Source organism: Leishmania infantum, chromosome 35 (genome assembly GCF_000002875.2).
Source record: "Leishmania infantum JPCM5 genome chromosome 35".
NCBI lineage: Eukaryota > Euglenozoa > Kinetoplastea > Trypanosomatida > Trypanosomatidae > Leishmania > Leishmania infantum.
In genome coordinates, this window is record NC_009419.2 from 1,970 (window position 1) to 25,786 (window position 23,817).

The 23,817-nt window shown below is 57.6% G+C and overlaps 9 protein-coding genes across 9 annotated transcripts; all 9 read right to left on the reverse strand.

The window, feature by feature from the left end:
* Positions 1-342: 342 nt before the first annotated feature.
* On the reverse strand, positions 343-2,785 carry SCG7 (phosphoglycan beta 1,3 galactosyltransferase 7; the record flags this gene model as incomplete). Its single annotated transcript, XM_001468784.2, is given in 2 exon segments — positions 343-1,092; positions 1,094-2,785. Coding segments are annotated over 2 exon segments (2,442 nt in total).
* Positions 2,786-4,698: 1,913 nt separating this feature from the next.
* On the reverse strand, positions 4,699-5,001 carry LINJ_35_0020 (the record flags this gene model as incomplete). The annotated part of the gene is made up of 1 exon (XM_001468785.1): positions 4,699-5,001. One exon carries the CDS (start codon positions 4,999-5,001, stop codon positions 4,699-4,701), a length of 303 nt encoding a protein of 100 aa, XP_001468822.1.
* Positions 5,002-5,467: 466 nt separating this feature from the next.
* LINJ_35_0030 (pyruvate kinase) lies at positions 5,468-6,832 on the reverse strand (the record flags this gene model as incomplete). The annotated part of the gene is made up of 1 exon (XM_001468786.1): positions 5,468-6,832. The coding sequence occupies one exon, from the start codon at positions 6,830-6,832 to the stop codon at positions 5,468-5,470; it is 1,365 nt and encodes a 454-aa protein (XP_001468823.1).
* A 792-nt stretch (positions 6,833-7,624) lies between these two features.
* LINJ_35_0040 (phosphatidylinositol-specific phospholipase-like protein) lies at positions 7,625-9,814 on the reverse strand (the record flags this gene model as incomplete). The annotated part of the gene is made up of 1 exon (XM_001468787.1): positions 7,625-9,814. The coding sequence occupies one exon, from the start codon at positions 9,812-9,814 to the stop codon at positions 7,625-7,627; it is 2,190 nt and encodes a 729-aa protein (XP_001468824.1).
* A 1,266-nt stretch (positions 9,815-11,080) lies between these two features.
* LINJ_35_0050 (putative 2-oxoisovalerate dehydrogenase beta subunit,mitochondrial precursor) lies at positions 11,081-12,181 on the reverse strand (the record flags this gene model as incomplete). The annotated part of the gene is made up of 1 exon (XM_001468788.1): positions 11,081-12,181. The coding sequence occupies one exon, from the start codon at positions 12,179-12,181 to the stop codon at positions 11,081-11,083; it is 1,101 nt and encodes a 366-aa protein (XP_001468825.1).
* A 2,493-nt stretch (positions 12,182-14,674) lies between these two features.
* On the reverse strand, positions 14,675-16,687 carry LINJ_35_0060 (conserved hypothetical protein; the record flags this gene model as incomplete). Its single annotated transcript, XM_001468789.1, has 1 exon — positions 14,675-16,687. One exon carries the CDS (start codon positions 16,685-16,687, stop codon positions 14,675-14,677), a length of 2,013 nt encoding a protein of 670 aa, XP_001468826.1.
* Positions 16,688-17,633: 946 nt separating this feature from the next.
* Positions 17,634-18,512, reverse strand: LINJ_35_0070 (putative prohibitin; the record flags this gene model as incomplete). The annotated part of the gene is made up of 1 exon (XM_001468790.1): positions 17,634-18,512. The coding sequence occupies one exon, from the start codon at positions 18,510-18,512 to the stop codon at positions 17,634-17,636; it is 879 nt and encodes a 292-aa protein (XP_001468827.1).
* Positions 18,513-19,539: 1,027 nt separating this feature from the next.
* Positions 19,540-21,279, reverse strand: HKT1 (Trk system potassium uptake protein; the record flags this gene model as incomplete). The annotated part of the gene is made up of 1 exon (XM_001468791.1): positions 19,540-21,279. One exon carries the CDS (start codon positions 21,277-21,279, stop codon positions 19,540-19,542), a length of 1,740 nt encoding a protein of 579 aa, XP_001468828.1.
* Positions 21,280-22,225: 946 nt separating this feature from the next.
* LINJ_35_0090 (conserved hypothetical protein) lies at positions 22,226-23,074 on the reverse strand (the record flags this gene model as incomplete). Its single annotated transcript, XM_001468792.1, has 1 exon — positions 22,226-23,074. One exon carries the CDS (start codon positions 23,072-23,074, stop codon positions 22,226-22,228), a length of 849 nt encoding a protein of 282 aa, XP_001468829.1.
* Between the last annotated feature and the right edge of the window lie 743 nt (positions 23,075-23,817).

Sequence of the window (23,817 nt, forward strand, 5' to 3'; positions counted from 1 at the left end):
AATGTAGATGGAGACACCAATGAAAAAGAAGAAGGTCGGCCATTGTGGCTACCTCTCTCAACTAGTACTCTTGGCCACAAGAAAGCGCGTCGATTCTCACAGCGGGTAGACGTGTGTCAGAGAAGCGGGAGAAAAACGTTTGTCTAAGGTCCTGAGACAGAGATGAGTTTCTAGTGGGGAGCGTGCAGAGAAAAAGACAGAAAGACGGACGGCTCTCATTTCAGCGGTCACCGAGGCTCACGCTTTTTGCGTCTTAATTCAGCAGTTCCCCTCCATCGCAAGGTGCTCGAGGTCATGCTTGACGGCCAAGGGTGGAGGGCGACAGAAAACAAACGTGTTGCACTACTTTCCAGACTCGATGGCACAGTCGACAAGTGTCGTGTTGCGAGGCCTGTACGCAATATCGTACACTGCAACGCCGTCCCCCTCAGCTACAACGTACGCCCTGCGTGGGTCTCCGCGCACCCAGCTTACATTCTGCACCCTTTTCAGGTCCGCCAGCGTCGTCGGCACTTGCGACGCCACCCACTCCTTCATTTTCTGTGTGGCATTCGCATCGATGGCGCTGGCATCGATGCCCTGCTTAAGTGCCCCTTTAGCCGCCTCGGCTACCTCGAACTCGTGCTTGAAGTAGTAGTGGATGAAATAAGGAATCGCCGGCATAGCATAGTGCATCAGTACCGAGCTCCATGTCCAGGTCTGATTGGAGGGCGCGGGTCGGAGAACCTGGAGCGAGCGTGGTTCTTTGTCCGATACGTAGCGCAGTGGACGCTTCGCGCACATTTCTTTCACCCTAACAGAAAGACTTTGCAATTGCCGTCCCACGAAAAGGTCCTCGTGCTGCATGAGCAAGCTCGCATAATGACTGTTATACATGAAGGTGTACGGCAGCATTAATAGCATCAGCAAAAGATCGTTGAAGACATCGAATGTGTTCAGTACAGCTTGGATGAGGCGACGGTCTAGTGCATAGCCAGGACCATGGCCATAGACAACGTTTGAATTCGTACCACCACACTCGATACAGGCATTCCTCTGCGTCGTCGATGCCCAGCGTCGGTGGGATAACCCCTTTGTGTGGAATGGTCGCCGTCAAGTTGCGCGGTTTCGCCCACCCACCGCGCACATGTCGCAGGTCGCTCAAGTACTGTGGCACCTTCAAGTACGTGTCGTCGTCGCCCTTCATGATGTACGGCACGTCTGGGAAGGCAGTGTACGCGTAGTTCAGCCATATCACGACCTTTTGAGTCATGCCTACTTCTGTCGGGATACCCCACGATATCGCATCGCCCATTTTCTTTTTCGTGGTCGGCTTGCGGTCCGTCAAAAAGTCCAGCCACAGCGAGTTGCGGTGGTGCAGCGCCTCCTGCCACAATGCAGCGGACACGTGGCACACGTACTGCGCCGCTGCTGTGAAGGCAGGTGTCACGGGCAGCGACAACTGGGCTGAAAGAGCCGCGAGGGGCGAGGTCCCGTCCACAAGACTTGCCCTAGTAACCACGGAGGTCCTTACACCAGCGCAGGGTGACTTCCACACCGCGTCATCGCTTCTTGGGATGTCGCGCCACCCATCACGCAGCACCACGCGACGCTGCACGTACGTGGGGGCACTGTTGACGTCACCGTCATCCACCGTCAGATGCTGCGCAGTCGCTGCGGCGTACTCGCTCACTGTTGGGGCCAGCTGCGCCACGTCCACGGTGGAATGCGTTGTGTCCTCAGAATCACGCTCCGCAGCAGCGAACACGTAGAGCTGCAGCAGCGCGCCAGTAAAGTTGTTCTCGGTGCGCGCAACCTCTCGGTACGTCAACCACGTCGCCCGCTGCGCGTCCCGCAGCGGGTAGCGCTTCGGCTGGTCCGTTGAAGGTATGCCCATCACGATCAAGTGCCGCGGTCGCTCACCTGTGCCCCTCGACTGCGACGCGTGGACGAAGCGGCGCTGCTGCGCGTACGACCGGGTCACCCATTGCCACCGCGGCAGTTCAGTTGCAATGTCCACGTCGTCCGTCACGCTCGCCATGGCAAACAGCATGGGCCCCATGAGGCCCAGCGGCGCAGATGTTGTCGCGAACACGGAAAGCCCTTTCAGCCTCTGGTTTCCCGTCCTGTCAGTCGATCTCCCCGCATTCGCAGCAACCGCAGAAGCGTACGTGACATTGTCGAAGCACATCGTGCAGTCCTCGTCGATCACGCGCAGCGTCCACGAAGGCAGCTGATCACGGTCCAGCCGCACCAGAGAGCCAGCGCCAGCGGCAGCAAGGCCACGCTGTGTGGTCGTCAACTGCTCCCAAGCGCTCTTGTGCTGCACAAGAACAGAAAACGGCGATGGAAACTCAGATAGACGGGCCGCTTCATTGGGCAACTCTATTAAGGGTTTCTGTTGTGTTCCACTATCGGTCGTATTTGGGCTGATGGCCCAGTGAACCATGACTATGAGAGCAAGTAAGACGGCTAGCGCAACCAGGAAACGTTTTTGAATTTGTGAAGGCAGACATTGTGCCGCGGATCGTCGAGGATATCCGCGTATCCGAGAGGGTAGGGTCTGTGATACCGCATTTGACCATTCATCCTTTCTCGGCAGTGTGCTGGCGCTACTCTTATCACCGCTCGCCGCTCGAGTCGAATCCACCTCCGGCTTGCCGCGTGAGCGCGAGTGACAGCCCTGTCCGCTCTCCGCAGCGCTGCTCAGCCCGCAGTGCTTCTGAGAGGAGGAAAGCAGCTGAAGAGGGTCGGCGCGGTGCGTGTCCCTGGGAGCCCACGCCGGTGGCGCATTGTTCTCTCGCATGAGGGTGTACTTCGCGTGCAGTGAGGTGGTGGGGGGAAGGAGTGCCTAAGGTGTGCAGGTGGGTGGTAAAGTGGCACGAGCACACTCTTGGCCGCGTACAGCGAAACAGCAGGACCACGGACAGAGACGCAGGTGGATCGAGGGCGGCCGAAGAGGATTGCACGCCAACACAGGGCAGCGGTGAAGAAGAGTTGTGAGCGCGTCGGTGCGACTGCAAAGGGCGCGCGAGTCAGCGGACCTGTGTCGCCCTCCACTTGCATGTGCCTGTGTGTGGGTGTGGGTGTGGGTGTGGGTGTGGGTGGGTGGATGTAGGGAGAAATAGAGAGAGGGAGATATAGAGAGATGGGCGGAGGGAATTGGGGGAAGGTGGGCGCCGTGAGATGGTCAAAGGACTCGCGAATCGGGTGACTCGAAGTGACAGTGGAAGATGTCACGGCGTCGAGCAACACCGAAGCGGCGCTGTGGAAATGGTGAGGCTGTTTGCCTTTTTGGTCGTGCAGGCTGTTGCCACACAAAACAGGTCTGAGTTTCTCTTCCCCGAGACAAAAATGGGCAAGACTTTCCTTTGCAAGGATGTGCGCGGCAGTCACCCCGCTGCACCTTTCGCTGGCATCCGGCGCGGTTCGATGGAAAGTCCCCAGCGCCTAACAGAAAAGAGGGAGGGCCTGCACGTACTTCAGTGGGAGACGCGTCAGCAGTGCCGATGCCCCTCCTCCTCTACGCGAGAAGAAGCAGAGGAGTAGCCACACGCACAGGAGAGGAAAGCAAAAGTGGCAGAGGTGCAAGGGAAGAGGGCGGCGCGCGCTGGACGGGTGCACTGTCGTCGGTGAGTGAAATCGAGCCTGTACCCGGATGGCCTGCTGTTTGATGCACAGACAGAGTACGTGGCGTGCGGTGGGCAGGCCGTGCCGAAAACGCGAAAGAGAACAGCGCGGCGCCACGATACGCTGTACACTACAGCGAAGCGCAAAACAGCCAGCAGCGTCGACCACCCGAAAACGAAGCGCAAAGGCCAAATCAGCAACGCGATCGAAAATAGGCTGCTGAGCCCCTCCCCAGTGGTGGGCACAGGCACCGGGGAAGGAAAAGGGAGCAGCGCATGGCGAGCTTGATTTTATCCGCGTCACAATCCGCCACTCACACGCGCGGATGCGGGTGAGGGTGCAACAGAAGAACGTCTACCTTGAGAAGTCGAGAACAGGAGATCGCCACAGGCGTATGAGGCTGAGGAGGTGGGAAAAGGCGGTCCCAGGTGCGCCGTTCTCAGAGCTCGTACTTTTTCCTTGATTCGCGCCGTTGGTTGTACGGCTGTGCTCTCTTTCCCACTGGCTCGAATGTCAGTGAAAAGCACCCATCGCCGCCCGGCATCTGCTTCACGAAGCTGAGCAGCGGATGCACGATCCCCCGTGTCCTCTGCATTCGGGTGTCTCCGTCTGTGAGCTCGTGCGTGTTATGTGTGTGCGAACAGAGAACAGGAGGAGACGAAGAGAAGCGCAAAGAGTGAAAGGGAGCGCATGGCACTCTGGCATAGAGAATGAGCGAGCAAGCGGCGGCGGAGGAGTGGCAATGTCGAAGAGGCGGCCCAGCATCCCGCGTGGTGACCTCTGGCGCCGGCGGGCGTTGAGGGAAGCAGGGAGGGGGCGGGCTGCACTCAGCCTCCATAGACACGGACGCCGAGAGCGTGCTTCGGATACGGCCGCGCACGACCGCTCTCCAGGTATGCAGTGGAGTGGGTGTGCTGTTTTCTTTCTGTACTGCCGCCAGCAAACAGCGATGGGTAGGGAAGGGTGTCAGCACGAGACAGAAGAAAAGCCATAGTGGGGGGAGGGGAAGTCGAAAACCAAGGAAACCACAGAAACGATGGCAGGAACAAAGAAGGTGTATCTATGAGTGTGCAGCGGCTCTGCGAGCATTTACGCGTAGCCGTAGAGGATGTGGCCTTGCTTGCGCAGCGCGTTCACAACATCGCACGCCGTCACCGTCTTCTTGCGTGCGTACTCGGTGTAGGCCGTGCTGCAGCGCACAATGTCCTCCACGTAAGCCTTCAGCACGCGGCGCACCTCTTCGTAGACCTCGCTCGAGATGCGCTTCACGCCACCGCGGCGCGCCATGCGGCGGACGCAGCCGCGAGTGATGCCGCGGATGTTGTCGCGCAGCACCTTCTTCTGGCGCCTCTGGCTGCCCTTGGCATCAGCGGAGCGCTTGCCCTTCGCCATTGTTGATATGTGAAGGGGGGAGGGCGTAGGTGAACGTGATGTAAAGTGCAAGGTGTGACGAATCTGAGTCGAGGCACGTACGGGGAAAGATCACAGAGAAAAGCGGAGCAAAGTTGATTTTGGACGTTGGGTAGTAAGCCACCTGAAGTTCTACGGGTCAGGGAAAGAAAACTAGACATGAGAAATTTTAAAGTCGTCGCCGCCGCCGCCAGCGTTGTGTCCTAGCAGCGACGCATGCGCGCAACCTCTCATAGCACGAGGAGCGGCAATGGCACCTTCTTTTGCTCCAAACATCATTCTATGCGTAGGCCCAACTTGTGGTAGCCGGCTTCTCGTCACCCTCAGCAGCTCTGTAAGCCCCGCAGATCTCATCACGGTAGCCAGGAATGAAAATAAGAAGACCTATGTAGTATCCCGTCCTCACAAAGATTCGGAGAGATAGGGAGAAAATGAGTTCGCCAAAACGTCACTTCCGCTCGATGATGGTGGACTGACCTACGCGGCAGCCCCACCAACGTAGAATATCGACAATGGCCACCAGGGCTCCGGACAGTTTATAGCCCTTCGACGTGGCGAATCCAACACCCATGGCCACGCGCTGCTCCTTGCCCTCATCGTGGCCGAGCTTTTCTGCATCAAAGAAAACACTCTCCACGCCTTGTGTGATGTTCAGCTGGCGGCACGTCTGCAGACGCGTCGTCACACACACAATCGGGCAGTTCGGACGGTACTTCGCCACTAGTCGAGCGCTGCGGCCGGTGTTGCTCAGCACCACCATTACCTTGGCCTTGGTCTCATACACAGAGTTCACGGCACTGCTGCAAACAGCCTCCTCAGCACTCATCGGGATGGGCTGCAGTTTTTTGATGCTGTTGAAGAAGACGTATTCGTTAACGGCGCTCTGCGCCTCTAGGCAGATGCGCGCCATGTACTGAACCACCTCATTCGGATACTTGCCCTTCGCCGTCTCACCAGACAGCATCACGCAATCCGCACCGTTGAAGACAGCGTTAGCGACATCCGATACCTCAGCGCGCGTCGGGCGGGGGTTGTACGTCATGCTCTCCAGCATCTGCGTCGCGCAGATGACCGGCTTGCCGGCAACGTTGCACTTGCTGATCAGGATCTTCTGCGCAACCACCACCTTCTCCGCTGGGATCTCAACACCGAGGTCGCCGCGCGCAACCATGATGCCGTCGCTCTCCTCAATGATAGAGTCGATGTTCTGCACGCCCTGGTGGTTCTCGATCTTGCAGATGATCATGATGTCACGTCCCTTCGCGCCAAGCGCCTCCCGCACCTCGCCCACCTGCTCCGCGCTCCGGATGAACGACGCGAAGATCATGTCCACGCCCTGCTCCACGCCAAACTGCAGGTCCGCGCAGTCCTTCGCCGACACAGCCGGCAGGTCCACGTCGCACCCCGGCAGGTTCACACCGCGTCGGTCAGAGATCGTGTGCGCGTTAGTCACCGTGCACTTCAGCGTCTGCTCGTCCTCGTGGCTCTGCACGTGCAGGATCAGGATGCCGTCGTCGATGTAGATGTAGCTGCCAGGGCGCACCACCTTCGACAGGTTCTGGTAGTCGATGTAGAACTTGTCCTTGGTGCCCTTGTCAGCAAACGCAGGGTCTGTCGTCACGTAGCATGTCGCGCCTCGCTCCATCACGGCCTCGCCACCAACGAACTGTCCCGTCCGAATCTCGGGCCCCTTTGTGTCCAGCGCGATCGCGATATTCACACCGAGCTCCGCGGCGGCCTGGCGCACATTGTTGATCGTCGTCCGGTGGTACTCGTGTGACCCATGCGAGAAGTTCATGCGCGCAACAGACATGCCGCTCTGAATCAGTCCCTTCAGCGCCTCCACGCTCTGCGTGCTGGGGCCGATAGTGCACACGATCCGGGTCGCCCGGTGGTTCGCAACCGGCTCGAAGATCGAGAGCGTCAGGTTGTGAGCCAACTGCGACATTTTGTAGAATGAGGGGAAGGCGAGAGGTGAGAAGGTGAGTAAAATGAGTTCAAAAACGGCAGCTGTGAGAAGACAAAAGTGAAGCACTGACTGTGCCGTATGTGTGTGTGTTTACGTGTACGTGTACGTGTGAGACAGTGTCCCGTTGTCACCCGGAGACATAGAAAGTGTAAAAGAGGAGAATATATGGCAAGTGTTTGAAAGGGTGATTGTATACGCATGTCTGCTTGACAGCGAGATCAAGGATGCACTGCAGTTGCAGGCGTCGAGGAGCTCGAAGTGAACGGGAAAGCACACCTGCGGATCGCGCAGGCCAATGCCAGTCGCATGAGCTGAGGTGGCATCCCCCTTCCCACCACCCTCCTCCCCTAATCCTAGCCTGTTGTATCTGAGAGCAGGCGTTGTGTCCACTAAAATGGAATTGCCTGCGAGAGGTGTTCCGTTTGTTTGTTCGTTTTTGTTTCCGCCTTTTGTTTTGCGTTGCAGTGAATGTCACAAGACGAGTGTGAAGCAAGCAGCAAGAATTGTGGCAGATGTGAGTACGTCGACGTGGTACAGCTGCGCTGAGCATCTGATTGCAGCACGTACGCTCTGCGCGGTCCTGGAGAGGCCGAGTGACTAAGAATATGGAGCAGCTGCTTGTTTGTATGACAATCATCAAGAGAACAGCGCTGGAGTCTTGAAGGAAAGGTGACACAAAACAGATGCGACCTCGGTCGTGTGTCCACTTTTGGCGTGTCGGAGCGGCATAGCATGATACCCAGTTCGCAAAACACGAACCGGAATACATGCTGTGCATACATCATGCGTGGTACCACTGCGGGTGTGTGCCACAACACAAAGGCAGAGCACTGCGGTTTCCTTGCACCTTCCCTGCAGCTCCATTCTTTCGTTCCACTCGGGGTAGATTGTAGTTGGCACGGCAATGGTTTCATGCGACCACGCTTCGCCGTGAACCCACACCCGCAAGGACACGTGGGTGACGTCGGCACCGTCGAACGTGGTGCCGAGATGTGAACCGCAGATGAGTCGCAGAGCAAGGGTGAAAGGGATGGCGCTGCACCCCCCGCCGACATCGCGCAGGTGCATAGGCTTGAGAACGTAGCCGCACCCACCGTTTTGATGCGTGAAAAAGCCCTCGTTAACGCGAAAGTTGTGATCTCGCGTCTGCCAATTGAGCGCTACCATCTGACAGCCGAGGCGCCACATGAGCATGGGATCGTAGTTGGAAGAGTCGATGCGAGTACCCGCGGGGTAGATGCGGGAGAGCATGCGTGTGTTCTGGCGCGCAAAGTCCACCGGGGAGCACGCCTCTAGCCGAGCTACCTCCCCTTCCACGTAACTTTGAACGTTGAAGGGTTGCTCCTCGGCGCCCCATGACGTTGATCGGACGGTTCCAATCGAGGCGCATGCCGAGAGCTTCAGCGTGGTGAGCAGAGGTGCCCGACGGTCTGCCCGAATGCCGCTACCCGCCGTATCCTTCAGATCCTCCACACCGGCGGCATTCATCTTCCATTTTACGAGGATCTTACCTTTCAGCTTTGCCGGTGTGTACGAGGACGCATCGAGGCGGGAGAGAAAGAGGCGCTCCTTGAACACACTGCGGATAATCTCTGCCATCCGGTTTGTCTGTTCTGGGCTCGTGTGCACTTCGAGGGAGACAATCACGGGGAATTCGCGAGGGTTCCAGGCGGCTTCGTGATTGTCGCTAGGGTTTTGAAACGCGTAGTCGTTGATGGTGCGAACCACGTCGTCGAAGGCGATTTTGGTGGTCATGGTGCGACCATGATACACAACGGGCACGCCAGCGGGGCCATCCCAGCAATCGATCTCAACACAGCGGCAACCGGCCAACAGCACGTCGCGATACATATTGCAGGAGCTCTCAGAATTCAGCTGATTGCCGGTGAGATAGGTGTTGTGAGAGCTGTTGATGAAGTAGTGTGGAAGGAGGTGGTCCATCGAGTCTGTCAAGCGAAGTTGACGCGCGTCTACGATGGTGTTGTGGTGCGGGTGCAGCAGAAAGGCGGTAAAGCCGTTCAAAGCCATTCGGTCCGACTGCCGGTTTGCAAAGAGGTGGAATAGGGACGCACAACGCATCGGCGTTACGTTGGCCACCGCATCGTTTGCGATGCAGAAGCGGGTGAACTCCTCTGCCGTCATGCCAGGTGTGCCGTCTGATGTCTGCCTCTCGTAGATACTGCGCACTGCCTTGGCCTCGTTGAAGTAGTGGAAGAACTCACAAAACTCTTGGTAGTTGAGGCACGTGTCTTTGTCACTGTCGCACTGGCGAAAGCGGTCGGCAAACTCCGCAGGGGGCACTCGACCAAACAGCTTATTGGCGAGCATCGATATCTCGTTAAAGGAGAGCTTCGTCTTTCCCTGCTGCGCCGCGATGAACCAGTATCGCTCGACGGACGCATTTGCCGCATTGGCGCGGCTCTTGTCCAGAAAGGTGCGGCGACGCTGCTCTAGAAAGTCAACCCAGGTGCTGCGCTCCAGCGCCGTGTTGCATACGAGATTCCACGACCAGCCAAACTGGGACTCCACCTGAAAGCAGTACTGAAAGTGCGTGAGGCCTGCCTTGCTGCAGATTTTGTCGGAAGGCGGTAGGGAGCGAATAGCCCACATGTCAGCAAAAAGAAGAGAGCTGTGATGCTCCGACGCCGGCTGGCACTGAAGACCGTCGCCCACAGGAGAGAAGGATATGAGCACTTTCTTTACATTGTAGTTGCGTGTCACGCGAAGAAGGGGCACGCCCTTCTCTTTCAGCTCATCCGCAAGCTCGGAGCATTCGCGCCCCACAGAGGAGTCCCATGAATTTTCTCCAGTCAAAGTAAGGGACATGATGACGCTCTCGCGCTCGCCCTACTTCTCATTCAATGAGATGGAGTAAAGGGCCCACGCAGCGGAGATGGTGCGTTCCCTTTTGTCGTAGTTGTTCTCTGTACGTGGGGGTGGAGGGAAAGGGGGACGGTGTGCACAATAGAGAGGTGCGGCAGGTGTGGAAGGAAGACGCAGAGCAAAGCAAGAAAGGCAAAGCATTGGAACTTTAGAAGTGAAGCAGTTGCGTGGTGTTGCGGCGTACACCGACTATAGAGGCCAGCGCCGCCGTGTGTGCAAGGTGGATGCAGCGCTCCAGCCAGCATGATGGCAAAGCAACGCAGTTTTGCAAAGTACCTCGTAGGCACCACGCGTGGAGTCTTCTTTGGCATTTTGATCCTGTGCCATTGGCATGCCTGCGTACCAATACGTGCGGTGTTGGTCACTACGGGTGCTACGGAGCTGCTGACGAAGATGGCAGCTGGCCGAGCAGGAGTTGCCTGAGTAATCCTGCTCGCCTGATTGCGTGCTAGCGCACGAGAGAGGATCCGGACAACCTCACTCCAGCACGTGAGTGTGTGAGGAGCTCTTGCATCTACAGCGCTCTGTAATGTTGCCGTACAGCGGTTGCCTCTTTCGCGAAGTGCCGAGGGGTAATATGACTCAAACAACAACATCGTCCTTTATGCCTTGAGCCCACCAAGAGCCGGATTACACCTAACGCCAAAATACATTTCTCCCTCTCTTCTCCCGTAATCGAAACAAACACGCACACACACAGCGCTCAAAGGAACGCACTGTTCCGGTTGTGCGTGCTGCTGCAACGCGCTGCACTCCTAAAGGAGCTTCGCAAAGGGGCACAGCACGTTCTTCTCTCGACCGTGACTTCTCTCCCACTTTCTCGACCTCCGTTCTAGAGCGAGAAAACGCCACAAAAGAGTGAATACGCAATTCTAAGTCAACTCTCTCCAGCGGAGGTGAGGAAGGGAGAAAAAACGATGGCACCACGGTGCGCGAGGGAATGTGGGCCTCACATGTGCAGTGACGCAGCCGTATGTACGCGTCTGTTGAGTGTTATTCGCTGTCAGGCACGTCGCTCACGAACGACGAAGGAAGAAAAGAGGGGAAAAGGGGGGGCGACGCCGCAAAAGTTAAGACAGCAGCGCGCTTGAGAACAGCATCGACCGCAAGCGCAAGTATGATGTGTGTGCTTGGCTTTCGAGGCTGAGCAAGTGGCAGGGAGGGCACGATAGGGTATGCGAAGGAGAGGGAGAGCGCGGCGCTGGGAACTCAAAAGTGCACCACGGACTTGATAGCATCCAACAGCTTCAGCTCGTTCGGCAGGTAGAGGCGCTCGTGCAAAGGGAACGGCGTGTCCAAGCCGCACACGCGCGTCGGCGGGGCCTCGAGTGAGAGGAAGCAGTCCTCTGTTATGCTAGACACCAGCTCGGCACCGTACCCGCTCGTCTTCGGCGCCTCATGCGTGACAATCACTTTACCTGTCTTCTTCACCGAGTCCGCCACCAGTTGACGGTCCCACGGCAACAAGCTGCGAAGGTCAATGAGCTCTACGGAGATGCCCTCCTTGCGCGCCATTTCTGCAGCCTTGGCCGCCACGTACACTTGAGAACCGTAGGTAACCATAGTCACGTCACACCCCTCTACGAGAATTCGGCCCTTGCCCAGCGGCAGTGTGTAGTAGTCCGGGTTCACCTCCTCCACTGCACTACGGTAGAGAATCTTGGGCTCGAAGAAGATGCAGGGGTCGTTCTCCTCGACACATTTCAGCAGCAGGCCCTTTGCCTCCGAAGGAGACGATGGCATGACGACCTTCAATCCAGGGCAGTGAGTAAAGTAGCCCTCAACACTCTGTGAGTGATAAATGCCACCGTGGCCCACTGCAGAGCACGGGGCGCGAATCAGCATGCCACAGTGAAAGTTGCCGCCCGTGCGAAAGCGGTACTTGGCAGCTTCGTTCACAATCTGGTCAAAGGCTGGAAAGATGTAGTCGGCGAACTGTACCTCGGCGATGGGGTGCCAGCCGACGGCAGCCATGCCCACCGCAAAGCCGACAATACCCTGCTCCGTTAGCGGCGAGTCGAATACCTTCTGCGGACCATGCTTCTTGCGCAGATCAAGCGTGCAACGAAAAACGCCGCCGAACGCGACGTCTTCACCGAGAAGTACCGTCCTCTCTTTGGACAGTGCGTGATCAAGACCCGAGTTGACCGCCTGAAACAAGTTCATCTTGACGCCGTTGCGCGTCGCCTCTTCCTCGCCGGGCACGGGCGCGAATACGAACTCACTCGGTTGAACGCTGCCATGCCTCCTGGCCGCCGCAGAGCTCGCTGCAACGATCGCAGTGACAGAGGCAGCAAAAAGGCGACGCATCTGGGAGAATGGAACAACAAGAGAGCAGGAACAGGCAAGCCTCAGTCGCCAGAGAAGCTGAAATAGAAAAGAGCAGGAGTCCAGGATTGCTGCCAAGTGGAGAATTCGAGCTCCGAGGAGGCGGGTCGAGTCGCGATGGCCAGATGTAAAGCGCAAAACACAACTGTACCGCGTAGTAACGGCAGAACGTCAACGAGGCCTCGTGCTGCGTTGGTGTACGTTTGGTATGAGTAAGGATCGAGTGTGAAGGCTACGAGTGTACAAAGCAAGAAGAAGACACGTCGAGATTATGAGTCTTTGAAAGCGGAGGGAGTAAGGAATGGAAACAGCCGCAGGTGTGGCGGCGTGGATATCGAGGTGAGTCAGCGAGTACGTGTGTGTGTGTGTGTGTGTACGCGCGCGCGTCGACGCTGGTTGGCCACTCGTTCAAGGAGCAGGCTCGCTTCTCTGCGTGGCAGCCGACAAGGCGGAGGCAGTCAGAGGGAAGAGGAAGAAAGAACGCGCAGAGAATGCCCGCAGTGAGAGCAGAATAAGTGAAGTCGAATGACAGTGATGGACAAGCATTTCTCGACCGCGGGCAGCACAGGATTGCAGCAGACCCTCCAGGGTAGGAGAGGGAGTGGAGCGCAAACAGTCTAGCGTGACTCCATGTCTCCTCGACTACTACATTACCATTCCGTCTCGCAGAAAAAAAAAGCTGTGCTTCGTTCACGGACTACCAAAATAAAGCTGCACATCCATTGAGTAATGGGCAGCAGGCGTTGCGCTCATTCTTACGAGAGGCCTATGAGGCGTGCTCTAGGGGTCCGCGCTCACCACTCATGAGTGATGGTCACAAACCTCGAGGCTGACGCGCCAAACAAAAGCGGGATGAGAGGCAGCGATGCGAGGAACTTGGCTGTCCCTCTCCACCACCCCCTCCGCAAGACTGTTAAAAAAAAAGGAGAGTGTGAGTAGAAGACGTACCAGCAAGTGTCCAGAGGAAAGCGCGAGCGCGCGTCTATTTGTACAGAGAAAAATTAAGCTGCCGCACGATTGAGTGAACCGACTCCATAGTGCATGTGTGATATCGGATGCTTACGCTACCCGGAACGCTGTGCTCCCGCAGAGGGGAGGCATCCCGCAGAGACACGGTTCCATCGTCATCCTCATTGATCTCAGCAGTGGGCGCTTTTTCCTGCTCTGACGGTGGTGATTCGGTGCGAGTCGCCAAGTGCGCCAGATATCTAGGGATGTTTGGAGTAGGCGGTGCGGGCGGGGACAACGAGCGCACAGAGGCGCTGCGTGAGGCGTCCACTGGTGTGTGGTTGTGGGGTGTCGCACAGGTGAGCATCGGCGGCGTGTTGGCGATCACGCTCATGCTTGAGTCGGACGCACAGGCCAGCTCTTCAAGCAGGGTGCGCGGACCTTCGGCGGATGCAGTGAGTTCAGGAAAGACAGAGCGGCACAACACAGAGGCGCTCGCTGTGTGAGAGCTGGCTACAGCAGCCTCTTCCGGAGCCTCGTCGAGGGCGCCTTTCCTCAGTGGCCGCTGAGGAGAGGAGGGACGGGCCGTTGAAGAAGATGCACCCCGCACGTGCGGCGCGCGTAACCGTTTCTCCGCGGCAGAAATTGCGATGGAGGCTGCGTACGCAACGGGGTCGAATACCGCCGCCGCTTTCGGACAGCCGCGGGCCGCCCTCGTTTGCTTCTTCTGACGCAGCATCGCTGCAGCACCCCGTACAAGCCGACGTTCACGCCGTGCAGCCCTCACGTGTATGGGGGGAGGGGGAGACACCAATGTCATATAGTGCAGACACCCATTCAGAGAAATGAATGTGAAAAGGGGGGAAGCAAACAACGGTAGAGAGACATTAGTGTGACAGTCCCGCTGTACTGGCAGTACATGGAGTAGACTAAAGCATGCTGCATCAATCAAGCTGCGCCACAGTGCCACATTGTGAGCCAGGTCCGACGAAAGAGCGAGGGACACATAACCATCCAGCGGCCTACGGTGGAGGATGCGCAACGCATGCGCAAAAGCGCAATGCGCACACCACAAAGAGGCCCTCTCCCGGCCGGTGTCCCTTTTGTATGCCATACAGACTGCCGTCTCCTTTGGAGAGCATGCATCTTCACTTTTTTTGTTGGCACCATGAAGAAACGGAAAGGTGGCACAAACGCGTTCCCTTGGCCGGAGGTCGGCTGTATGGTCCTGTGTAGTGGTGTAGAACACACGGAAAGCATGGGCGGTGCGCCCACACACATCGAGCGAAGGGAATCGATCTGCCCTGCACGGCAAAGAAGACGCAAGCAGGTCAAAAGGATAAAGGGGCAGAGTTAAAAGAGTCTCGAGCAGGATTAGAAGGTGAAGGGAGTGAGGAAATCGCTTTACATGCACCGTCGAGAGTCGCAGCCGGAAAAAGCGGAACAGACTCTTTCTCACCTATACCTCGTGCACTATTATACATGCAGCACATTTACCAACAAATAAGTCGTTTCGTCGACTTTCTGCTACGCGAAATGCTGAGCCTCTTTGAGTACCCTCAGCTGCTCGAATTCTGCGCGTCGCACCAGGCCCGCCTCGTACTGTGACCATCTCTTGCGCTCCATTGAAGCACCGTCTTGGGCGCGTAGCAAGACTTCGTTTCTGCGCTGTCGCTCCGCCTCGTGCGCGGCGTGGTGGGCATCACGCTTGGCTTGGAGTCGGATTTCCAGCTTTTCATGGAACTGCGCCATTCGCGCCCTCTCCACTTGGATCCGCTCCGCCTCCACTGCCGCCCTGTGGGCCATGCGCTGCGTCAGGTTTGCCTGACGGATTCGTCGCTGCTTCTCGCGCTCACGAATGCACTCACGTTTGAGACGCTCATGCTTCTCCTGCGTGCGACTGCGTGCCTCAGCCACCCGCTGCCGCCGTGAATCCTCATCGGCCGCAGCTTCTTCGCGGAGGCGCTCCAGCGCGTCACGGAGCTCGGCCTGCGACATGCGGCCTAAGGCGGCGTCGGCCTCTCCGTCCGCCCAGGCCCGGCGCCTCTCAGTTCCCATCGCCGCGTGCTTCTCCCGCAGCCGTTCGCGCAGCAAACGGATCTCCTGAATCGCCAAGACCTGGTGTGTTCGTCGGTGCTCCTCCGCCTCCTGCGCAGCAGCGCGTAGCTGCTCCGACTCATCCTTCACCTGAGCCGCCAGGGCGCTTTTCTCTGCCGCCACCTTATCGACCGCAGCAGCGCAGTTCCGAGAGAGCTTGCTGCGCAGCTGCTGAGCATGCTCCTCGTGCTCGCGCAGCGCGTGCTCTTGCTCTCGCATATTGGCCCGCATCTCCGCCTGGTACTGCACCTTCATCCTCTGAATCTGTCGCCGGCGCGCCTGCGTCGTTCGCTCACGCTGGGCTCGTGCTCGGTCCGAAGCCTCAATGGCGCGAAGGTGGCGCTGCAATACCTCCATCTGGCGCCGCCGCTGCTCCTCTTCTAGTTGAGACTGCCGCCACAGGTCGAACCCCGTCGAATCGTGCACCGTCACCTCCAGCTCCCGCAGCGCCCTCTCCGCGTTGTCCCGCTGACGTTCTCGCGCCCGCACCTCTCGCAAGAGCGCCGCCACGGTGGTAGGCACCGACTTCGATGTGGAGAGCATGGTGCGCAGCTGCGCAGGTGACAGACGCGCTCCCTCGTGTGTTGTGTTTTGATCCGCACTGGCCAAGCACTCCGCCGCTTTTTCAGATTGGGCAGCAGAAACGGCAGCTTCGCGCCGATGAAAGGAGAAACCGACAAGCGTCGTTGGGACCCTCTTCAGTGGAGCATTTGCTGGGGCTGGGCTGGGCTTGATGCGCGGCAGGCGCGGCTCTGGCACTGTGAAGACCATTTCACGCACCTCGTGCGGAGGCAAACGCGCACCGGCTAGCGGTCGCGACGCCGCCGCCGATGAAGAGGGAGGAAAGGTGCGGTGTTTGGTGCCTAGAGCAGCGGCCTCCTCCGCCGGAGGGCACGCCACCGCTGTCGCCGACTGGGATGGCTGTCGGCGAAACCATTCCAAGACGTCATGCGTCGCGTCCTCGGTGACCGAAGATAGGGGGGCTAGAACGTGGTGCTGAATGAAGGAATCATCGTAGACGGCTCGCCACAGCGGAACTGCGTAGCGCGACACAGACTCGCTGAATAAGAGAAACTCCACAAACTCGCAGAGACGAGGCGTCGGCATGCTACCCTTAAACATCTCACGAACAGTAGCGCCGCCGAGCGCGCGGTACTGAAAGATGAGGAGATACGCGACAAGATACATGGATGGTCGGTAGGTACTGTTTCGCTTGTAGCAGTCCCGATACCCCTGAAAAGCGCCTTCGCACAGAGCCGCAAATCTCGAAAGGTTGAAGGCGCAGTTGCGGACAAACGTGGTTTCTTCGCTGCTCAGGTGTGGGTAGGGTACCAGTTCACCCGCCACGGTGTCCACCACAGCAGCTTCCTCTCCGCTGCTCGCTTGCCTCGCGGCACACTCCGCGGCACGGAGCAGCGCGCCCCAGACCTCTTTGGCCTGCATACAGTGGAAAGGCTGCGAGTAGTGAAGGGCCGAAACGGGGTTGAGAAGTGATGTATGGGTGGGGCAAAAACAAGGAAAAGGACGAGTAACATGGAAGAGGGGGAAAGTGTAGCGGATGCTGCCCCATCGGAGGCACCAGGAGTTGCGCGGTCGACGAGAGTGCCATGAGTAGGTGCTCCGTTGCTGAAGCGTCATCCGCCTCTCTGGGTACATGCTGTGACCACCCATGCAAAGGGTGAAAGAACGGAGAAGGGATGAAGCAAAAGGGTGAGCCCGTGTGCAAGAGAGCGCAGCGAGGTTGGGAGTCGTGCACAAGTGTGCGCGCCTGCTCGGAGGGCCCACTGCACCCACTGGCACCTGTGAATCACCTTCAATAATCACGGGGCAGCGGCAGCGAAAGAAGGCAGGAGGTAAAAGACAGTCCCGCGTACTTTGTCTGCCCATCTTTGGTTTGCTCGTCCCTCATCGCGCCACTGCTAAGTTGGCGGGGTGGGGGGTGTAAATGTGGGTGAGAAACTTGTGACGGGTGGGGGTAGTAAGTGCTATCCTATATAACCAAGTAAACAGCGTGTGGAAAAAGGTTGTGGCAACAAGGGCGCAGCGGCTGGGGAGGTGAAGGGGAATGAATGAAAGCGCACCCGATGCGTGCACTCGCACATACAGCGGTGCCGTAAAGAAGGGAGGTGCGCGTGCCGTCGGAAATCGAGAAGGCGGCGCACATGTCGCGACAGCAGGTGATACAGTGCTACTTGCTTGAAGCTCTCCACTGCGCTACTATTGCTCCTACTGCGCAGATCGAGCGGTGGCCTTGTGTGGTGCGCTGCTGGGCACGCGGAAGTGTGAAGGGGGTCAGTGAACAAGCGCGACGGGATGTATGGGGTAAAAGAAGGCAGAGCTGGTCAATGTGCGTCAACGCCGCATCCATTCTCTTTGTGAAGCCGCGCGATTACTTCGCCCCGGAATGATCGATTTTGAGGTCCTTGACGTTGACGTAGAGCGAGTCACTATCGAGGTAGTAGCGACCGTTGCCATGATCACGAAGCGTTTTGGCAATCGTTCGAGCTGCCTCCAGCCCGCGCAGCTCCAGGAAGGCGGGGTTGCGCTTCACTGCATTACCAACGAGTGTGGCAGCCTCAGCCTCACCCTGCGCCAGCAGAATGGCCGCCTGCTTCTCCTGCTCTGCCTGCTCCACCCGGAACTTGGCCCGCTCAGCCATCTGCTGCGCCACCTGCTTTGCCTCCACAGCGTTGGTGTACTCCTTTCCAAAGCTCATCTGAGTGATCGAGACGTCGGTGATGTCAATGTTGAAACGCTTCGCCCTCTCGGCCAGCATTACACCGATGCGGTGGCTCACCTCAGGACGTTTGATGAGAAGGTCAGAGGCGTTGAATTGCGCAATAACGGCGCGAATGATCTCATTAATGAGCGAGGGAAGAACCGTCTCCGCGTAGTTGACGCCGATGTGGCGATAAATGTGGTACAGATTCTCGACGTTGGGCTGGTAAAGCACACGCACGGCCATGTTTACCGTCTGCAAGTCACGGCTACCGCTCGCTGTAGGCACTTCGATAGGCTTGTTGCGGATGTCAAAGACCACAGGCGTTTCTAGAAATGGGATCGCGAAGTTGGCGCCTTCGCCGTAGGTGCGGTTGTAAAGGCCGGTGATGCAGTTGAACTTGACCGCGCGGAAGCCGCCTGGCACAAAGAAGATTGACTTGTAGAGGGCGTAGATGGAGACGCAGCCGACGCCGACCAGGGCCGACATGCCAATGATGTTGCCAAAGCCACCGTACGCGTTCATCTTCTTCCGCGCCTCGGCCGCCATCTTGGAGAAGTCCGGCTGTGGTGGTACCTTCGGGGGCATCTTGCTGTGAGGTAAAAGCGCTCCGTATTAGCACAGGAAATGTGAGCAAGAGAAGAAGAGACGGCAAATCACAGAAAGAAAACGTGCTAGCGGCTGCTCAACACGAGCGACGACGATACTACTAGTGAAGAAAAGGCTACAGGCGTTGTGCTGTTGCGAACTCCACCACAGGCGTGTGCGTGCGGAAGAAAGGGGGAGAGAAAGCGAGAGATGAAGGGGGTTTCCAAGAAAGGCAGAAAAGGAAAGGGGTGGTTGAGCGCCGGGGCACTGGAAAACGGCACACAGCAGACGGCACAGGAAGCATGAAAAGTGGCAAAACGATTGATGATCGCTAGTGAGCCGGCAACAATGCACGAGACGGTGGAAAAAACGAGCAGCAATTCCACCAGCGTGGCTCGCCGTACTGCAGCAGCCCTCGTGAGAATCACCCCTCTCTCGGCCAGGAACTTCATCGTCTTCACCGGTGCTTGACCGAAAACGGCGGAGAGATGACTCTCTCTCCGCGTTTGTGTGTGCGCGACGCAGAGGTGAGGGGAAGAGACGGGGAAGAAGAGCGCCACGGACGCGGAAACAACGGCGCGGACGCTTTCGTTCGCTTGCTTGCCCCATGTGTGCCATGTTCTCTGCTGGAAATCTGTCGATGTGCTCGAAGAGTCATCACACCATTATTATTCGCTGAGTCTAGGCCGCCGCGCGAAGAGTGCCGAAAAGCAACAGAATAAAAGACCAAGGGTTAAGCCGGAAGGGACGCTGGAGGCGCAACTCTGCCTCTCCTGGTCACAACAGTGAAATGAGGCAACCTTTCTCTACAGGAGAGGGGAGTGTGGGAAGCAGGAAGTGAAGAGAATAGAAAAGCATAAAAACAAGCACGGAAATAATATCAGCAGTGAGTAGCAGTTCGCATGCACGAGAGCCGCATACGCAACACCAGCCAGCGTGCACATCACATACGTGCTGTGCTCACTTCACTGCGGTAGCTCGCGTGCCATCACGTCTGGGAGGAAGAGATCCTTTCGCTCGAAGAAGTCGCGTCGACATCGGACTGGAGAGAGCTAAAGCCCAAGTCGATGCCGAGATCTACGAAGCGATGCCGACCGCCGAGGATGACCGCGGCAATGATGAGCTTGCAAAAGGTGCCAGTGAAGCCAACAAATGACACATTCGAGTCGGGCAGTGACAGCGACAGACCGCATCCAGCGTAGGCGCTGATGACTTCAAATAAGGTGCGCGTCATAATATCAAAACGACTCTTGAGCAGCTGCACCCGCATTTCGGCCTCTTCTGAAAAGAGCATCAGCACCATTCCAGTAAACAGCCAGAAGAGACGCGACGTGAGCAGGCGGACGACAGAGGTGCGGAACATTTGCCTCCACTTGCGGTACGTGCGATCGGTCGATATCGGGAGAGCGGGGAGGTACATGGAGAGGATGGTTACCGCTACATGAGCATTGCTGTACTCGAGCAGCGGCACAAAGGAGGCAGCGGCGAAGCGGACGGCGGCGGCCTGGCAGAGAGATAGGTATATCTTGTACGGCCATGTGTACCCGTGCAGCACCCCATCCCACTGCTCATACCAGAACGGGGCCGCTTGCATCAGGGTCAGGGCGCACCACGCAAAGCCCAGAAAGGCCGTTTCGCTGGGACGAAAGAGAAACGGGTGAAAGGTGCCTGGCTCTTTAGACGACATCGCCTCCCGAAATGCAGCGTCCATATTATCTAGGCAGCGTAAGAGAGAGTAAGAGTGGCGTGGCAGGGCATGAAGCAAGGCTGCAGAGATGTCGTCGGTTTCGCTGGCGCTCCTCTCCTCACCGTCGCTAGTGTCGTCCAAAGGCGAGCGACAGAGCTCGATGCAGCGGCATAGGAGACCGGTAAAGCGGCGTACGACCCACAGCGAGCACCACTCGCACAGCATAAAAAAGCGGAGAAAGACAGGGAAGGCGGTGAACCCTAGTGCGCACGCTGCTGTCACCAGGCCCGTCACAGCGGCGTCCCTCGCGTACGCCTCCATGGGTAAGAAGATGGAGCTGTGGAATGAAGCGAGTGTCATGCAGAACACGTCAAAGGCAGAGAGGTGTGAGACGTTGAGACTCCACAGCAGCGTCATGAGGGCACTGTTGACGACGACAAAGTACACAAAGGGGGTGATGGCGCTCACGAGAGCAGCGTAGTGCAAGCGGCGTGCCTCGGCTCGCTTCTTCGCCCGTAATAACGCCTCCCGTGGTGTATCCTTCTCTTCGGGGTAAAAGACATGCCGCACGCGGTGTAACATGAAGAGGCGCAGAAGAGGTTGAAAGCTGCTGGTGATCACAACCCCTCCAGGGAGCAACAGAAAATGCCGGAAAAGCGTCGCGCCGGCAGACCATTTGCCTACGTCCACTGACTGCAGACCGCAGTTGCACACCGAGGATACGGCGACAAAGAAGGCGTCAACAGTGGCGAGGTGTGGGACCATGACAAGCAGACCAAGAAACCCAATCAAAACCCATGTGCATATGTACACAAAATGGCAAAAGAGGTACCATTTCTTGAAGAAATCGAGCTGCTCAATGAGGTGCCGCTGGTCGGCAGTGAGAGGCAGAAGCACAGGCGCCTCAAACAAGAGCTGAGAGGTGCGGGAGTAGTCATCTCTGGGAGCCGTGGGAAGCGGCGTCAGTGGCGGTTGCTCACCTACCTCGAAGGGGAGCGCCTGACGGTGGGGCGTGGCAGGCACGCCAACACCAGATGGCATAATTCAGACGGGAAAGGCAAGGACGGCTAGGCAAATGCGAAAACTACCGAGGTGATCGTAGCAGTTGTTGGCGGATGGTTATGTCTCGGCGGAGCGAAAGAGAGGCCCTGCGCCGCACCTCCTATCACTTTCTTTCAGCGGCTTCTGCGAGTTTCGAGGGGCAGAGAAAAAAAAGTCCCGTGGCCGCACAGGATAAGCGAACTGGCCGAAGCTAACGAAGCAAAGTACAGAAAAAGGCAGAAGTGGGAGAAGCGGCCGTCGTCGTCGGAAGGGGGGGGGGCAGAGGAGAAAGAGTAACGCAGCAGTCTTACTTAGCAACGCGTGATGCACCTGTTCGCTGGGAGTGGTGGCAGTGCAGGAACGATGCGGAATCACTCTCGTATCGGACTAATCCTAGAAGCGCCCAACCAATAGGTGTGCTCTAGTGCCACTGTGCCGCGAGTCTTTGCCCTCTTTTCGATTTATCTCCCTTTCCTCTCACCCACTAACCCATGCACCACGCCCAACTCACCCCTTTCTTCCCTTCCATGCCGTCGCGTTCAGCAAATATGAACTTTGAGGAGCTGCGACTCCGTGTACGCAAAGAGCAGCAACTGCATTTTCCAGCAGCCTGCGTGTTGAGTGATATCGAGCACAACGTCGGTGACATCAATGAGAGGGGACTTTTCCTGTGAGTTGGAGGCACCTGCATGTGTGTGTGTGTGGTGTCTTTGTGGCTGTGTACCGCCAATGCATGCAATGCGGCTCATGCCTTGTTGCTAGATTCCATCGTAGTGTACATCAAAAGTGTTCCACCATTCTCGATTTCCTTTGAGTGGAATGGAAAAAATTATATAAACAACGCGGCACTCTCGTTAAGGAAAGAAGGAGAGACGTGACACTGTTTGGTAGCGCGCCACACTCCACTTCACCTTATCTCTCACAGCGTTGCCTCCGCTCACTACAGCTACACGGCTGGCGAGGTAGAAGGACGCTCTTCCATTAGTGAGCCGTACAGCTCGCACAACGATGGCAGCCGGTAGGCATCGCCGTACACACGCCTTTCCAGTGCAGTGCCGCGCTGAGTCCTGGTGTGCGTAGCGCTGAGCATGCCGTTGCGCGCACGCGTCTCCTGCAAGTAGCGATGGGTGCGGCTCTGTGCGGCGAGCATCCCATCCTCGATGTGTCTCAGCTGCGCCACGGCACACCGACGATGTCCTGCATGCTTCGCCTGCAGCGCAGCCATGCTGGCATCATCCTTCTCTAGCGCTATAGTTTCCCGCTTGAGCAAGGCAGCCGCCTGACGAGTGATGCGATGTTCGAGCAAGCTGCCTCGGCTGAGCAAATAGGCGCCCAAGAGTTCTCTTTCTAGGCGCGCCGCATCGCGGCGGCGCTTGGCAGCCTCAGAAAAGCTGCCTTCCCATCTCAGCTCTGTCTCCTGCTGTTGCAACACCAGCACCTCGCGAGGGACAGCTATCGGCATGGTTTGCAGTTTCACAGTCTCAGAGGCGGCGAACCGGGCCAGCTCCTCCTCGTCCGCTCGGCGTCGTTCAGCTTGTGAGCGGAGAAGACGCTCCAAGTGTACGCGCTTCTCTTGCGATGCGGCGCGCCGCTGCTGCAAGAGGTATTGACCTTCGGCTCGTTGCAGCGCATTCCACTGATGTGCACCGTCTCTTTCCAACTGCATGGCCGCCGCAGAGAGCGCCGTTTCGCTCTGGACACAATCGCTTTGCAGAAGCTCTTCAGCGAGCTCATATTTGCCCATGCCGGCGAGCCTTCGCACGCGGCGGCGTGCACTTTCCTCAGCGAGCGACATCGCGGCTGTCGTGGGGACGGAGCAAAGCTGACGAGTCGTCGTCCCGGTCACTGTCATCCCTCTTTCTCTCTCGACCGCAAGAACTCAGCAATGGCCCGGTGATGACAGCGCTGCGGTGCCAGTCGTCAGTGCAGTAGATGAATGGGTGTGTACGCTGTCTCACGAAACCATGTACGCATAGGAGGCACAGCGAACGTGCAAACGACCAAAGACGAAGAAAGAAAGAGTGGCGAGGAAGTGACGAGGAAGGTTGAAAAGATGAAAGCCACTTGAGTACACGCCAAGCAGAAAGTGTTTCCGGTATGTGGAAGAGCCGCCGCATCCTTCGGAGATGCTGACGGGGCATTTGAGCAGACCACACACACACAAACGTGACGAGCGCAGAAGAGAAGGGGGCGTGACGCCGCCTTCTCTCTTTGCTAAAGTCTCAAAGACGCGCACGAGACGCTGCATCAAGGGCTTGTGCATGTCACAGCGGCATCGGAGTGAACGTGCATCGAATGCCCTCGCAATCTCATGAGGCAGTGTTGTGTGTGTGTGTGTGTGTGTGTGTGTGTGTGTGTGTGTGTGTGTGTGTGTGTGTGCAGATGCGAGGAGAGCACCTCTGCTCAGCAGCTGGCATTGGCCTCAGGCGGGCCCGCTCATGCACTTCTGCTTTCGTTCTCTCGTTTGCTTGCTTTTTTTTGCATATTTGTATTCCTCTTGGCTCGATGGATTTTGCACTACTAATCACGCCACATGAC